General features: G+C 41.2%; 1 protein-coding gene across 2 annotated transcripts in view; it reads left to right on the forward strand.

Moving 5' to 3' along the window:
- The window catches only part of Topaz1 (testis and ovary specific TOPAZ 1), a 75,608-nt gene that overhangs the window by 7,647 nt on the left and 52,699 nt on the right, over nt 1–15,262 (forward strand). For both annotated transcript variants that reach the window (XM_042054804.1, XM_038324257.1), the window contains exons 3-4: nt 8,430–8,494; nt 9,482–9,606. In XM_042054804.1, the coding sequence (XP_041910738.1) occupies nt 8,430–8,494; nt 9,482–9,606 (190 nt within the window). The remainder of the gene's footprint in view (nt 1–8,429; nt 8,495–9,481; nt 9,607–15,262) is intronic.

A 15,262-nucleotide genomic window follows, 5' to 3' on the forward strand; every position in this document is an offset into this window, starting at 1 on the left:
ATTATTCCAGTTGAGTAGCACTATGGTAGAGGATGAATTTCTGTAGTTCTTCAGAGTAGCCTCAACTCTCTCTCCCCTTCTCCTTATGCCCTTCAGGTTTTACTTCCTCCTCCACCGGAGCAGAACTAAAATTTTCACTTCACACATCGAATGGTCATGTTTTTCTCTCATTAACATCACGACTGTACTGTGCCGAGGACAAAACTTAGTGCCCTCCACATGTCAGAGAAGCACTCTACCTCTGAGCTGTATTCCCAGCCCCAACCTTATTATTTTTTTTCAATTTAGGTGAATTTAACCTCTGTTTGTCTTGAGCTCAAACTGCTTTTAAGAATGCCATGTAAATTTTTATTTTTCCTTTCAAGTTATTTCATAGTGAAAAGTTTCTGACTCTATATAAATTATACTAATAGTATAAATACCAGCCTAATATTTTGAAAGTAAAGCTGTGTGCTTGCTGTACCATTCATGAATGGCTAAGCAGAAACTATGGAAACGCCATGTAGTTCTCTGTTGAATCATACGATCTCTCTGTCTGTCTCCTTGCTATCTTGTGACTCTTCATTTCTGTTCTCACTCTTAGTAGCTCAACTATCTTCTGGATTATTGTGATAAGAGCCCAATTACTACTCCTGAACCCCCTTAATATATTCTGAACTAGAAATCAATCTGCTGTTGACAGTGGAAAGGGCCTTAGTGACTTCCAGCCACCCGCAGACAGAGCCCGAGTTGTTTGCCATCACCTTGAGGCAGGTGGTGGTATTGGAGGGAAGTGTGTGTGTGTGTGTGTGCTCGTGTGTGTGTTCTCGTGTGTGTGTGTGTGTGTTCGTGTGTGTGTGTGTTCTCATGTGTGTGTGTTCTCGTGTGTGTGTTCTCGTGTGTGTGTGTGTTCTCGTGTGTGTGTGTGCTCGTGTGTGTGTGTTCTCGTGTGTGTGTGCTCGTGTGTGTGTGTTCTCGTGTGTGTGTGTTCTCGTGTGTGTGTGTGTTCTCGTGTGTGTGTGTGTTCTCGGGTGTGTGTGTGTTCTCGGGTGTGTGTGTGTTCTCGTGTGTGTGTGTTCTCGTGTGTGTGTGTTCTCGTGCGTGTGTGTGTTCTCGTGTGTGTGTGTGTTCTTGTGTGTGTGTGTGTTCTCATGTATTAAGTTTGCCTGGATTTTAAAGATGGAATATGTTTTTGAGTGTCTCCCATGTGTGGTTTTGATTTCTGAAGCCTGTTGGATATAAGAATATGCCATTTAAGCCTCACTGTAACCTTATGAGTATTATTCTAATTTATTGTTGTGATGGAATGAAAAGAAGTTTAAGCTTTTGCCAGAAATCCAGTAAATGAAAGAGCAACCCAGAGTGCTCCAACTCTGATGTCCAGAGTCTCAGCCTTGGATTACAAACTTTACTTAGGCACAGAAGCAAACAAGCAAAGAAAGCAAGAACCTCAAAATCTACTCAAGCTGTCTTGTTTTTTGGTTGGTTGGTTGGTTTTTGGTTTTGTTTTGTTTTGTTGTTGGGTTTTTTTTGAGACAGGGTTTCTCTGTGTAACCCTGGCTGTCCTGGAATTCACTTTGTAGACCAGGCTGACCTCAAACTCAGAGATTCACCTGCCTCTGCCTCCTGAGTGCTGGGATTAAAGCACTTGGCAAGCTGTCTTGTTTCTTACACTAGCAACAAGATATACATACACATGCTTGAGAGTAGACGCTAAATATTCTCTTGCATTGGTACAATCCTTTTAAAGTTTTCCAAATGCCTGGTTTGTCCTGTCCTTCCTGAGTAGCACAGCTGGCTGGTAGCACTCTCTAATAATGGCAGCACCTTGTGAGTCAGTGGCCCAGCAAGAACCTGGACATATGTGCTGGTCTCTGAACCCCAGTGCAGCCACTGCTCTGTCCTGGAGAACCTGTTGGCTTAACCAACCACAGGAGCAAATTTTTTTAAATGGGCAAGCCACATATTTTATTTTTTTAATTTTTTATTACTTTATAAATAATAGCAATCAAAATTTCCACTTCCTCCCCTCCTCCCACTTCCCTCCTGCTCTCTCTCACACCCTCTCCCCTCCCCCTCCAGGTCTGAGAGAGGACAAGATACCCTACCATGTGGGAAGTCCAAGGCCTACCTACCCCCTCCATCCAGGCTTAGGAAGGTGTGCATCCAAAGAGAATATAATCCCAAAAAGCCAGTACATGCAGTAGAGACAAATCTCAGTGCCATTATCATTGGCTTCTCAGTCTGCCCCAATTGTCAGCCACATTCAGAGGGTCCAGTTTGATCCCATGCTCATTCAGTCCCAGTCCAGCTGACTTTGGTGAGCTCCCATTAGATCAGGCACACTGTCTCAGTGGGTGAACCAACCCCTCGTGGTCCTGACCTTCCTTGCTCATATTTTCCCTCCTTTTGCTCTTCAACTGGACCTTGGGAGCTCAGTCCAGTGCTCCAATGTGGGTCTCTGTCTCTAACTCCATCTGTGGCCGGACAAAGGCTCTATGGTGATATTCAAGGTAGTCATCAGTCTGACTATGGGACAAGGCCAGTTCAGGCACCCTCTCCTCCACTGCCCAGGGTCCTAGCTGGGGTCATCCCTGTGGACTCCTGGACACCCCTCCAGAGCCAAGCCTCTTGCCAACTCCAAAATGGCTCCCTCCATTAAGATATCTCCTTCCCTGCTCCCTTATCCTTCCTTCCTCCATCTCAACCATCCCACTCCCCCCAGCTCTCCCCAACCCTCCCCTTTTACCCTCTCTGTTCCTCTCTCCCCTTCCCCCCACCCGACCACCACCCCCATGCTCCCAACTTTTGCCTGGCGATCTTGTCTGCTTCTAAGTTCCAGGAGGATCTATATATGTTTTTCTTTGGGTTCACCTTATTACTTAGCTTTTCTAGTATCACGAACTATAGACTCAATGTCCTTTGTTTATGGCCAGAATCCACTGAGTGAGTACATATCATATTCATATTTTTGGGTCTGGGTTATCTCACTCAGGATAGTGTTTTCTATTTTCATCCATTTGCATGCAAAATTCAAGATGTCATTGCTTTTTTACCACTGAGTAGTACTCTTATGTGTAGATGTGCCACACTTTCTTTATCCATTCTTCCATTGAGGGGCATCTAGGTTGTTTCCAGGTTCTGGCTATTACAAATAATGCTGCTATGAACATAGTTGAACAAATGCTTTTGTAGTATGATTGGGCATCTTTTAAGTGTATTCACAAGAGTGATATTGCTGGATCCTGAGGTAGGTTGTCTCCCAATTTTCTGAGAAACTGCCACACTGATTTCCAAAGTGGTTGCACAAGTTTATATTCCCACCAGCAATGGATGAGTGTTCCCCTTACTCCACATCCTTTCCAGCATAAGCTATCATTAGTGTTTTTGATTATAACCATTCTAACAGGTGTAAGATGGTATCTCAAAGTTGTTTTGATTTGCATTTCCCTGATAGCTAAGGAAGTTGAACATATCCTTAAGTATCTTTTGGCCATTTGAAATTCTTCTGTTGAGAGTTCTCTGTTCAGTTCAGTACTCCATTTTTTAATTGGGTTATTTAGAATTTTAATGTCTGGTTTCTTGAGTTATTTATATATGTGGAGTTGGTGATCTTCTCCCATTCAGTAAGCTTTACAAAAGCTTCTACGTTTCAGGAGGTCTCATTTATTCATTGTTGCTCTTATTGTCTGTGCTACTGGGGTTATATGTAGGAAGTGGTCTCCTGTGCTCGTGTTGCAGACTACTTCCCACTTTATCTTCTGTCACGTTCTGTGTGGTCAGATTTATATTGACGTCTTTAATCCATTTGGACTTGAGTTCTGTGCATGGCGGTAGATATGGATCTATTTTTATTCTTCTACAGGTTGACATCAAGTTACGCCAGCACCTTTTGTTAAAGATGCTCTTTCTTTCTTCCATTGTATAATTTTAGCTTCTTTGTCAAAAATCAGGTTTTCATAGGTATGTGGATTAATATCCAGGTCTTCAATTCGACTCCATTGGTCAATGTCTCTGTTTTTTATGCCAATACCAAGCAGTTTTCATTACTGTAACTCTGTAATAGAGTTTAATGTCAGGGATGGTAATGCCTCTGGAAGTTCCTTTATTGTATAGAGTTGTTTTTGCTATCCTGGGTTTTTGTTTTTCCATATAAAGTTTATTATTGTTCTGTTAAGGTCTGTGAAGAATTTTCTTGGGATTTTGATGGGGATTAGCCTTGAATCTATAGATTGCTTTGGTAGAATTGCCATTTTTACTATGTTGATCCTAACGATCCAAGAGCATGAAAGATCTTTCCATTTTCTGGTATCCTCTTCAATTTCTTTCTTCAAAGACTTAAAGTTCTTGTCAAATAGATCTTTTACTTCCTTGGTTAGTGTTACCACAAGATACTTTATGCTATTGTGAAAGGTGATGTTTCTCTGATTTCCCTCTCAGCTTCTTTATCATTTATGTATAGGAGGGTTGCTGATTTTTTTGAGTTGATCTTGTATACTGCCATATCACTGAAGGTATTTATCAGCTGTAGGAGTCCTCTGGTAGAGTTTTTGGGGTCACTTATATACACTATCATATAATCCTCAAATAACAAAAGTTTGACTTCTTCCTTTCCAATTCAAATCCCCTTGATCTCCTTATGTTGACTTATTGCTATTACTAGAACTTCAAGCACTATATTGAAGAGATGTGGAGAAAGTGGACAGCCTTGTCTTGTTCCTGATTTTAGTGGAATCGCTTTGAGTTTCTCTCCATTTAATTTGATGTTAGCTGTCGGCTTGCTGTATATTGCTTTTATTATATTTAGATATGATCCTTGTATCCCTACTCTCTCAAAGACCTTTATCATAAAGGGGTGTTGAATTTTGTCAAATGCTTTTTCTGCATCTAATGAAATGATCATATGTTTTTTTTTCTTTCAGATTATTTATAATATGATTACACTGATAGATCTTTGCATGTTGAACCAGCCCTGCATCTCTGGGATAAAGCCTACTTGATCATAATGGATGATTTTTTGATGTGTTCTTGGATTTGGTTTGCCAGTATTTTATTGAGAATTTGTGCATCGATGTTCATGAGTGAGATTGGTCTGTAATTCTCTTTCTTGGTTGAGTCTTTGTGTGGTTTTGGTATCAGGGTAACTGTAGCTTCATAAAAAGAGTTTGGCAATGACTCTTCTGTTTCTATTATGTGAAACACATTAAGGAGTATAGGTATTAGCTCTTCTTGGAAGTTCTGGTAGAATTCTGCACTATAACCATCCGGCCCTGGGCTTTTTTTTTTTTTTTTTTTTTTTTTTTTTGGTTAGGAGGTTTTTGATGACAGCTTCTATTTCCTCATGACTTATAGGTCTATTTAAATTGTTTACCTGGTCTTGATTTAATTTTGGTATATGGTATTTATCTAAAAAAAATCCATTTCTTTTACATTTTTCAATTTTGTGGAGTACAGGCTTTTGTAGTAAGACCTAAAGATTCTCTGAGTTTCCTCAGTGTCTGTTATGTCCCCCTTTTCATTTCTGATCTGGTTAATTTGAGTGTTCTCTCTCCGCCCTTTGATTAGTTTGTATAGGGGTTTGCCAATCTTGTTGATTTTCTCAAAGAATCAGCTCTTTGTTTCATTGATTCTTTGGATTGTTTTCTGTGTTTTATTTTGTTGATTTCAGCCCTCAGTTTGATTATTTCCAGTCTTCTCCTCCTCCTAGGTGAGTCTGATTCTTTTTCTTTTCCAGAGCTCTCAGCTGTGTTGTCAAGTCTCTACTGTGAGCTTTCTCTGTTTTCTTTATGTGGGCACTCAGTGCTGTGAACTCTCCTCTTAGCACTGCTTTCATAGTGTCCCATAGGCTTGGTTACGTTGTGTCTTCATTTTCACTGAATTCAAGGAAGATTTTACTTCTTCCTCGATCCAGGGGTGGCTCAGTAGTTGACTGTTCAGTTTCCATGAGTTTGTAGGCTTTCTGGGGGTAGTATTGTTGTTGAATTATAACTTTACTCCATGGTGAGCCAGTAAGACACAGTGGATTACTCCAATTCTTTTGTATCTGTGGATGTTTGCTTTGTTACCTAGAATGTGATCAATTTTCGAGAAGGTTCCATGAGGTGCTGAGAAGAAGGTATATTCTTTCCTGTTTGGGTGGAATTTTCTATATATGTCTGTTAAGTCCATTTGATTCATTACATCTATTAGTTCTCTTATTTCTCTGATAAGTTTCTGTCTGGTTGACCTCTCCATTGGTGAGAGAGGAGTGTTAAAATCTCCTACTATTCGTGTGTGGGGTTTGATGTGTGATTTGAGTTCTAGTAATGTTTCTTTTACATATGTGGGTGCTTTTATATCAGGGGTATAGATATTCAGAATTGAGACTTAATCTTGTTGAATTGTTCCTGTTATGAGTATAAAGTGTTCTTCTCCATCTCTTCAGATTGATTTTTGTTTGAAATCAATTTTGTTAGATATTAGGATAGCCACGCCCACTTGTTTCTTAGGTCCATTTGATTAGAAAACCTTTTCCCAATCCTTTACTCTGAAATAGTGTCTGTCTTTGAGGTTGAGGTATATTTCTTGTAAACAGCAGAATGCTGGATCCTGTTTTCGTATCCATTCTCTTAACCTATATCTTTTTATAGGTGAATTGAGTCCATTGATATTAAGTGATATTAATGACCAGTGGTTGTTAACTCCGGTTATTTTTTGGTGGTAGTGTTTGTGTGTTTCCCTTCTTTGAGTTGTGTTGGTGGAGGGTTATCAGATGTCTGTGCTATTGTGGGTGTTGTTGGTTTCCTTGGTTTGAAGTTTTCCTTCTAGTACTTTCTGTAAGGCTGGATTTAGGATACGTATTGTTTAAATCTGTTTTTGTCATGGAATATCTTGTTTTCTCCATTGTTGGTGAAAGAAAGCTTTGCTGGGTATAGTAGTCTGGGCTTGCATCCATGGTCTCTTAGTGTCTGCAGCACATCTATTCAAGACCTTGTAGCTTTCATGGTTTCCATTGAGAAGTCAGATGTAATTCTGATAGGTTTACCTTTAAATGTTACTTGACTTTTTCCTTTGCAGCTCTTAATATTATTTCTTTATTCTGTATGTTTTGTGTTTTGATTATTATATGGCGAGGGGATTTTTTTTATCCAGTCTATTTGGTGTTCTGTAAGCTTCTTGTACCTTCATAGGAATATCCTTCTTTAGGTTGGGAAAGTTTTCTTCTATAATTTTGTTGAATATATTTTCTGTGCCTTTGAGCTGGAGTTCTTCTCTTTCTTCTACCCCTTTTATTCTTAGGTTTGGTCTTTTCATGGTGTCCCAGATTGCCTGGATGTTTTGTGTTAAGAATTTTTTGGATTTAATGTTTTCTTTGATCAGTGAGTCTATTTCCTGTATAGTATCTTCAGCCCCAGAGATTCTTTCTTCTATCTCTTAATATTCTGTTGGTTATACTTGTCTCTGTAGTTCCTGTTCATTTACCCAGATCTTCCATATCCAGCCATCTCTTGGTTTGTGTTTTCTTTATTACCTCCACTTTGGTATTCAAGCCTTGAACTGTTTCCTTTACCTGTTTGATTGCGTTTTCTTGGTTTTCTTGGGTATCTTTGAGGGATTTATTAATTTCTTCTAACTTTTATTTGTCTTCTTTTCCATTTCTTTAAGGAAGTTTTTCATTTCCTGTTTAAGGTTCTCCATCATTTTCATAAGGTTATGTTTAATGTCTATTTCTTGAGAACTTGTTTGGAGGTTCTAGCAAGGGAGCACAGCTACTCATACACCCTTGACCAAAGGTATGGGTGGAGGGGAGGGGAGGGAAGTTGGAGGAGGGGAGGGGATAAAAATTTTTAATTAAAAAAATGAAAATGAAAAAAAAAGTCTATTTCTTCTACTTCTTCTGGGTTAGTATGTTCAAGTTTTCCTGTTGTGTGTTCTCTGGGTTCTGGTGTTACCATGTTGCTTTTCAGGATGTTGGAGGAATTCTTGCATTGGCGCCTGCCCATCTCTTCCTTCAAATGAAGCCAGCAGAGTCTTGGCGTCTTGGTCCAATCTTTGCTGTGGTTGACTGTGTGCTTGGGAGTTTTTCTTGTTCTGCCCTCTCTTAGGTCCCCTCAGCACTGGAGCAGGCTCTCAGAGCCCCTCTGCCCCAAAGCAGGCTGTGTTGGGGCATCCAGGGATCTTGCAGATGAAAAGGCGGGCTTGGAGGCAGGGTGGAATGGGGTAAAGAAAGCCAGTAGCAGGGAACATACCCAGCTGGTTGGCCAGAAAAGCTTAGGGAATTGGAGGAGGCCTGGATTCAGTCCCCCAGGACTGTCCCAAAGAGTGGCACTAGAGGCTGTCCAGCCGTGTGGCCACTTACTCACCTCTCCAGATCCCCTCAGCCCACAGGAGCAAATGTTACAACTGTGCTTTCATGATTGAGTAGTTCTGCTGAAACCTGGTACAACGTTTGAGTTTTGTTTGCTTTGTAGTAAAGAAATTGCCTTGCTGGATCCTGGATTGCAGAAACTCGAGATCTGTCCCTCCTTATCATCAGGTAAAAATTTGATGCTTGAAGAGTATTTGGTATTATAATATCTGTATGTTTCTATTCAGGCCTACTCAGTGGCTTTATTAAAATGGAAACTTCTTAACATCCGCAAACAAATGACACAGAGTCTGTCAGTTTTCTTCCATTTTAACTGATGAGTTGGCAGATCATATTTTGAGATAGTTTCCATTTAATTATTCAGTGTTATGCATTCTCTACAAAAGATAGGTAGTTGACCTCTGGAGTCTTCCAGACTTCTTTGAAATTGAAATATATGTTTTAACTTTACCAGATCCTAAATTGGTCGTTAAAAACTAATAGCTAATCATAATTGTAGATGCCTGAGTCAACAATGTAGATGTTAACTTCTATTTGACTTTTGAGTTTTAAAAATATTTTTAGGGCCAGTAATATGGCTGCCAAACCTGGCCTTGTAAGTTGTCCTCTGGTTTCTGCAGTGACTGTGAGTGTGCTCACAAAGTGAGATGTAAATATGGCTGGGTGTGGTGGCGCACACTTTAGTCTCAGCACTCAGGAGGCAGAGGCAAGTGGATTTTTGTGAGTTTGAGGCCAGCCTGGTTTTTATCGTAAGTTCCAGGACAGCCGCGGTTACATACAGAGAGCCTGTCTCAATAATAAATAAATAAAGGTCAGTCAGGGTAGAGTTTGTTTATGTGTGACAGGGTCTCACTATGTGGTCCTGGCTGGCCTGGAACTCTGCCTGTTCCTGCCTCCGAGTGCTAAGATTAAAGGCACGTGCCAGTAAAAATATTTTTAAATGTCTGGGATATAAGAAAGGTTCTTAAATATCACGTTGTCAATTCATTTTCTCCCATACAATGCAGTTATTTTGGTAATGAGTAGGGAGCTACATAATTTGCTGAAGTTCTGACTTGGTGCTGTCACGTTAGACCTTGAATGCTCTGAATGCTAGGGTTCGTGGCACAGCCTTTGGTTGTTTAAATTATGTGGTTGGGTGTTGTTTCTCTCTAGCAAAGGAGCTGCAGCACGACCCTGAAGGTGCAGCCGTCTCCTTGGAAGCCACTGAGGAAGCTGTTGTGAGTGAAAACCTGGGAGACCCCAGTGAACAGGCGAGAGCTTCAGACTCAGATGCAAAGGTACCAGAGAAGCTTTTGTATTTGCCTGTGTCGTGTCCATAGGTACATAGATGACTAACACAGAAAGCCATCTCAGCAGTGCTGTGAAGAGACAGACCAAATACTTTGACTCAGTAGGAGTGCTCTTCATTCTGGCCAGGTGACCGGTCTCTTAGTGCTCTGTGTAAGCACAACATAAACAAATTCTTGAGAGAAGTAGCATGTGATGCATAATTATATGAGCTCTTCATATCCTAAAGTTGCCATAAACTTACATAAGACCTTTAAATAAAATAATACATATTCTCCTGCCTCAGTATTGAATATTATCTGATGCTCCCTGAAACTTTTTAATATGATAATACCTATGGGCCATGAAAGTCAGCATCAGTTACATATCCACAGATGTAGAAGGCGTAGGAATTGTAGGTAAGCCTAAACTGGTCTTGAAATTTACTGCTTTTATATGCTAGGAAAAATCTTTGATATTAGACTCTTTAATTAAATTTTATGTCTAAGACTGGGGATGAAGCTCAATGACAAAGTGTTAGTCTAGGATTTGCAAGGCTCCAAGTTTTTCCCCAGCACTGAAAGAAAAAAAAAGTTCTGCCCGATAATGTTGGTGATTCTCTAACCCTTTTGCACAATGTAATTTATTCCTGAACAACTATTTTATACTCTTTCTCCTTAACCCTTGAAATGCTCTTCACTCATCAAAGCTAACCACTTTGCTTCCTTCTTCTTCACCAAGAAGCAAAGTAGATGGGAAAGAACACTGTCAGCTCCCTCCAGTACTCGGCTCCACCCGCCCGCACCCTCCTGGAGCCCCAGTTTCTCTCCCAGGGGGTGGTGCACTCTCCAGGTGCACCTCTTCCTCCACTGTTGAGTCTTTTTCACTAATATATAAGCATACTTTTTCTCATCTTTAAATAGAACAAAGCCTTTACTAGTTACCACCCCTCTGATGTGTGGTTCAGCTTCTCAGGTTGTTTATCCTGTACTCATAATCTCCAGCTTGCAAAGGTCTTGAGCCCCCACTAGACCTCCCAGTCTGATGGGTCTGTGTCTTCATCCTCATCTCCCACTTCCTTTGCAACCTTCTCCACTTGGTTTCCAGAATGAATGTATTTGTCTGATTTGTTCTGTCTTTGTCTGCCACCTTTCTATTGGGTGTTTTTTTCTCGGTCTCCCTGACCTCTGCACATTAGAGTGATTTTTCTGCCTAGATTTGCTCTCTTGCATAGTGCCATCCAAGTTTATTCCATAAATGTATGTGTAGCACAAATTCTAATTGGTCTTAATAATAAAAATTCAGAGTCAGATATTGGAGTAAATGCTGAAATATCAGAGAAGTAAAGGAGCCATCCACTAGAGAGACTTCTTACCTCTACCAGATCCTCAGTCTGAATGGCCAAGATCCTGTCTCCACCAGCCTTATATTCCTATTTCTACCTAGTGCCTTTAAGCATGTTCCTCCTGAGTACTGGGATCAAAGGCATGAGATCTCAAGTGCTGAGATCAAAAGTATGAGCCACCATCGCCTCTCTGGTTACCTAGTGGCTAGCTCTGCCCTCTGATCTTCAGGGAAGCTTTATTTGTTAGAGCACAAACAAAATGTCACTACATGCACATGCTAACTCCCTCACAGGTCTATATTAACACAAACTCTCTCATCACTGGGATGCCCACTTAGGCATTTAAAACTTAACACAGCTAAAAACAAAAATTCCTCAGTTATACCTCTCCTTTCCCCACACCACAAACCAGCTCCCATCCTATCCTCCATCTGTGTTAATGACAACACCATCTTTCTCAGTTACCCAGTCTCAAAATTTTATCTTTCTTGACTTGTATCCTCACTCCATATACAGACTACATGGAGATGCTGCTGGTCCTATCTTCACATGATGTCTGGAGACTGTCTGCTTTACCACCCTGTCAGCACTGCGCAGGTCCATGACTGTACTGTACAAATGATTACAGTCTCCTCCTAGCCTGTTTTTAACCTTGCCCTTTTATAAGGGATTCTCAGAACAGCATAGGTTTCCTTGTGTCATTTTTTCTTCTGCCTTAGACTCTCCAGAAGCTTCTAATGTTATTCTTTGTGATGGCTCGCTCAATGTCTGTCCTGTTGTGATGACCACATGGCTCGCTCAATGTCTGTCCTGTTGTGATGACCACATGGCTCGCTCTATGTCTGCCCTGTTGTGATGACCACATGGCTCGCTCTATGTCTGCCCTGTTGTGATGACCCATGTGGCTTGCTCTGTCTGCCCCAGAGCCCTCCTCCCTTCGTCACCTCAGATCTCCCTGCTGTTCCTTCTGCATTTATCTCTGACCACTCTTCAGACTTGTTTTTGAGGCATGCTCCAAGACCCCATCTGTAGAAGGAGCGGCGGGGCTGTGTCCCGCCACCCGGCTAGCTTTACCCAAAATAATTACACGGAAACTGTATTCATTTAAATACTGCCTGGCCCCTGGCCCATTATCTGTAGCTTCTTATTGGTTGATTCTCATATCTTGCTTTAACCCATATTTAGTAATTTATATAGCACCACGAGGGGTGGCTTACCAGGAGAGGTCTTAACCTGCGTCCATCTCGGAGAAGAGAAGCATGGCGACCGCATATGGCGACTGCCTGAAGCATCTGCCTTCTTTTTCCCAGAATTCTGTTCTGTTTACTCCGCCTACCTAATTTTCTGTTCTATTAAAGGGCCGAGGCAGTTTCTTATTAATAAAAGTAACACATAGACACTTCTCCATCACCCATCCATGCAATCTTTTCTTCCTGGAGTATTCTTCCCCTTGAAGATGATACAGCTAATGCTCCTGTTTCCTCCAGGCTGTGTCTTACTGCTGTTCTCAGGAGGAACCTTTGCTGGGTAAAACCCAAACTGCCGTGTTCCCCAGTTCCGTACCCCACCTTCTGTGGTTCTCTTGACCTAGCATATACTACAGGTGGAGTATCTCTGTTTGAAGTGCGTAAATCCAGAAGTATCAGGTTTCAGAATTTCTGTATTTTAATTTGGGCTAGGTTTTGTTTTGAAAAAGTGTCTTACTTTGTAGTCCAGCTCTTCTCAGACTGGGCAGTCTTCTTTGTCTCTGAGATGATACCACCTTTACAGCCTTAGAATGTTTGTGTAATAAGAAATCCAAACTCTGAAATCTTTCCAGAATATTGGAGCATTGTTTTGGCACCCAAAGAATTTCAGGTCTCAGAGTGTTTTATGTTTACAGACCATGTACGCCCACCTAAATACACCTGTGCAGTTTTTCTTTCCCCTCCTGCTAGGATAAAACCCCAGAAAGACAAGAATTTTTGTCCATTTTGTGTAGTGCTGGGAGAGCGGTGGGTGATAACTGCTGAGTGGATAGGGGTGAGTGAGGACTGGACGTGCTGTAGAAACAGCTTAACAGTTGGACAGACAACAATAGTGCCATTATCAGATGCTAGCTGGTCACTGTTAACAGTGTTTCAACACCTCGTGGGATTGTCATAGATGTTAGGAGGCCCTTAGGGTCAGTAATAAGCCAGTAAGAACTCACAGAGGTCAGCAAAGCTGTTACACCATGGTTACGTTGATGGCAGGGAAACAATAAATCAGAAAGGGAAGAGGCTCCCAGGCAGAGTCCCCAGCATTCTCTTCAATACGTGTGTGTGTGTGTGTGTGTGTGTGTGTGTGTGTGTGTGTGTGTGTGTGTGTGGCATAGCACAAGAATATTGCCAGCCAGAGATGCCCACCTGAGCTTAGTGTTGGAGTTTCTATTAGAACCAGTCACAAAGGCTGGACTGTGCTTAGTCCTTCAGGCTTTAACCCTAACAAAGGTCAAGTTAATATCAATCACATGACCCAAGGTCACTAAAATAAATCATATATTATTGGCATACACTGTCTGGCGTGGTCCCAGAATCCTAAATAAATAGACACTTCCATGGGAAGACATTCGAAGAGCTTAGAGGTTATCTACCAGAATCAGGGCAGGGGGGAGTCCTTTAAAATGTAGTATGTGGATAACCTACCTTGTTGAGTTTCCCTTCACTGTACTTGAGATTTGTACTGTAATTTCCTTTTACAAATGAGGGGACCAAGTCAAGTGTCAGTGATCTTTTCTGAGGTCATACTCGACAGTTCCACAACTCTGCCAACAGAGAACTTTTTCCTTTTATGGACCCAGATGGTACTATATGACTTTGTGGGCCATTGGATCACTGTAGCATCTACTTAACTCCACCATAGCATGGAGGAAGCCATAGACAATGTAGGCATTGCTGTGTTCACATACAGTTTCATTTATAAAAGGAGGTAGCTGCAGGCTGTCGACTCCAGCTCCTCTGTATCGCTGAACTCTAGGCTAGGGAACTGTTAACTGTCATAATTTTCAAAGAACCTGTTTTTGATTTTACTGATTCTCTTTTGCTTTTTTGTTACCTGCTTAACTCTGATTTATGTCTTTCCCTTTCTTCTGCTTACTTTTGAATTTAACGTGCTGTTTTACAGTTTTTTAAAGACTTCTTTTTATTTAATTTTATCCTGCTTGTATGTAATGTGTAATATGTCCATGTTTGGCACTTGTGAAGGATAGAAAAAGGCATTAGTTCCCCAGATGACTGTGAGAAGGGGTGAGATGCTCAGGGAAGAGCTACTGCCCTGGAGTTACAGCTCGTTAGGAGCTGCCACGTGGTGCTGGGAACTGAACCCAGGTCCTCTGCAAGAGCAACAAATGCTCCTAACTACTGAACCATCTCTCCAGTCCTTTAATAGTTACTTTTATTTTATTTATTTTGGGTTTTTTTCAAGACAGGGTTTCTCTGTGTAGTCCTAGCTGTTCTGGGTCTCATACTGTAGACCAGGTTAGCCTCAGACTCAGAGATTTGCCTACATCAGCCTCCTGAGTGCTGTAATTTAAGGTGTGTGCCACCATTGGTGAGGCCATTGACTTGAGACATCGCCTAATGATTAAGATATTTAGTATTGTTAATTCACCATAATCTGCTTTAGCAGCATTCCACTTAAAATAGTAATTGTGGATTCACAAGCAGTGCTAAAAAAAAAAAAAACTACATAGAATGTACTTTACCCAGCTTCTCCGGTGGCTGCAGAGCTGTAGCACAGCGTGGCAGCTCTGGGGCATTAGGAAGACCTGGCCTTTGTGTGTCTGCTGACAAGAATGCAGGTGAGCTACCGAGTATCCGTCTTATCAAACTGCCCTGCACATTACGCCCTCATAGTCATACCTACTCCTTTCCTGCACCTAGCCCTTCCGTATTTTAACACTTTCCATTTCTACAATTTTGCCGTTTCAAGAATGTTACTATCTCTGTGAGTTTGAGGCCATTTTCTTTGAGTTCAAAGCCAGCCTGGTCTGTAGAGCTAGTACTAGAACAGACAGGGCTACACAGTGAAACCATGTCTCAAAAAAATATAAATAAAAGAATGTTACATAAATGGAATCATGTAGCTTGTCATCACCTCAGGTTGAGGATTATTCATTCAGATTGTTCCATACACCAGTAAATTGATATTTACCCCTCAGCAGTACTCCACAGTATGGGTACCACAGCTAGAGAACTGTTCATTTGCTGATGGACATCTGGGTGGCTTCAGTTTGGGATATTACAAATATAATTATTGGCTACAGACCTCCCTTTGTAGGGTTTATGTGCACCTAAGTTTTG

This window comes from Arvicola amphibius, chromosome 3 (assembly GCF_903992535.2).
Source record: "Arvicola amphibius chromosome 3, mArvAmp1.2, whole genome shotgun sequence".
In the NCBI taxonomy this organism is placed as follows: domain Eukaryota; kingdom Metazoa; phylum Chordata; class Mammalia; order Rodentia; family Cricetidae; genus Arvicola; species Arvicola amphibius.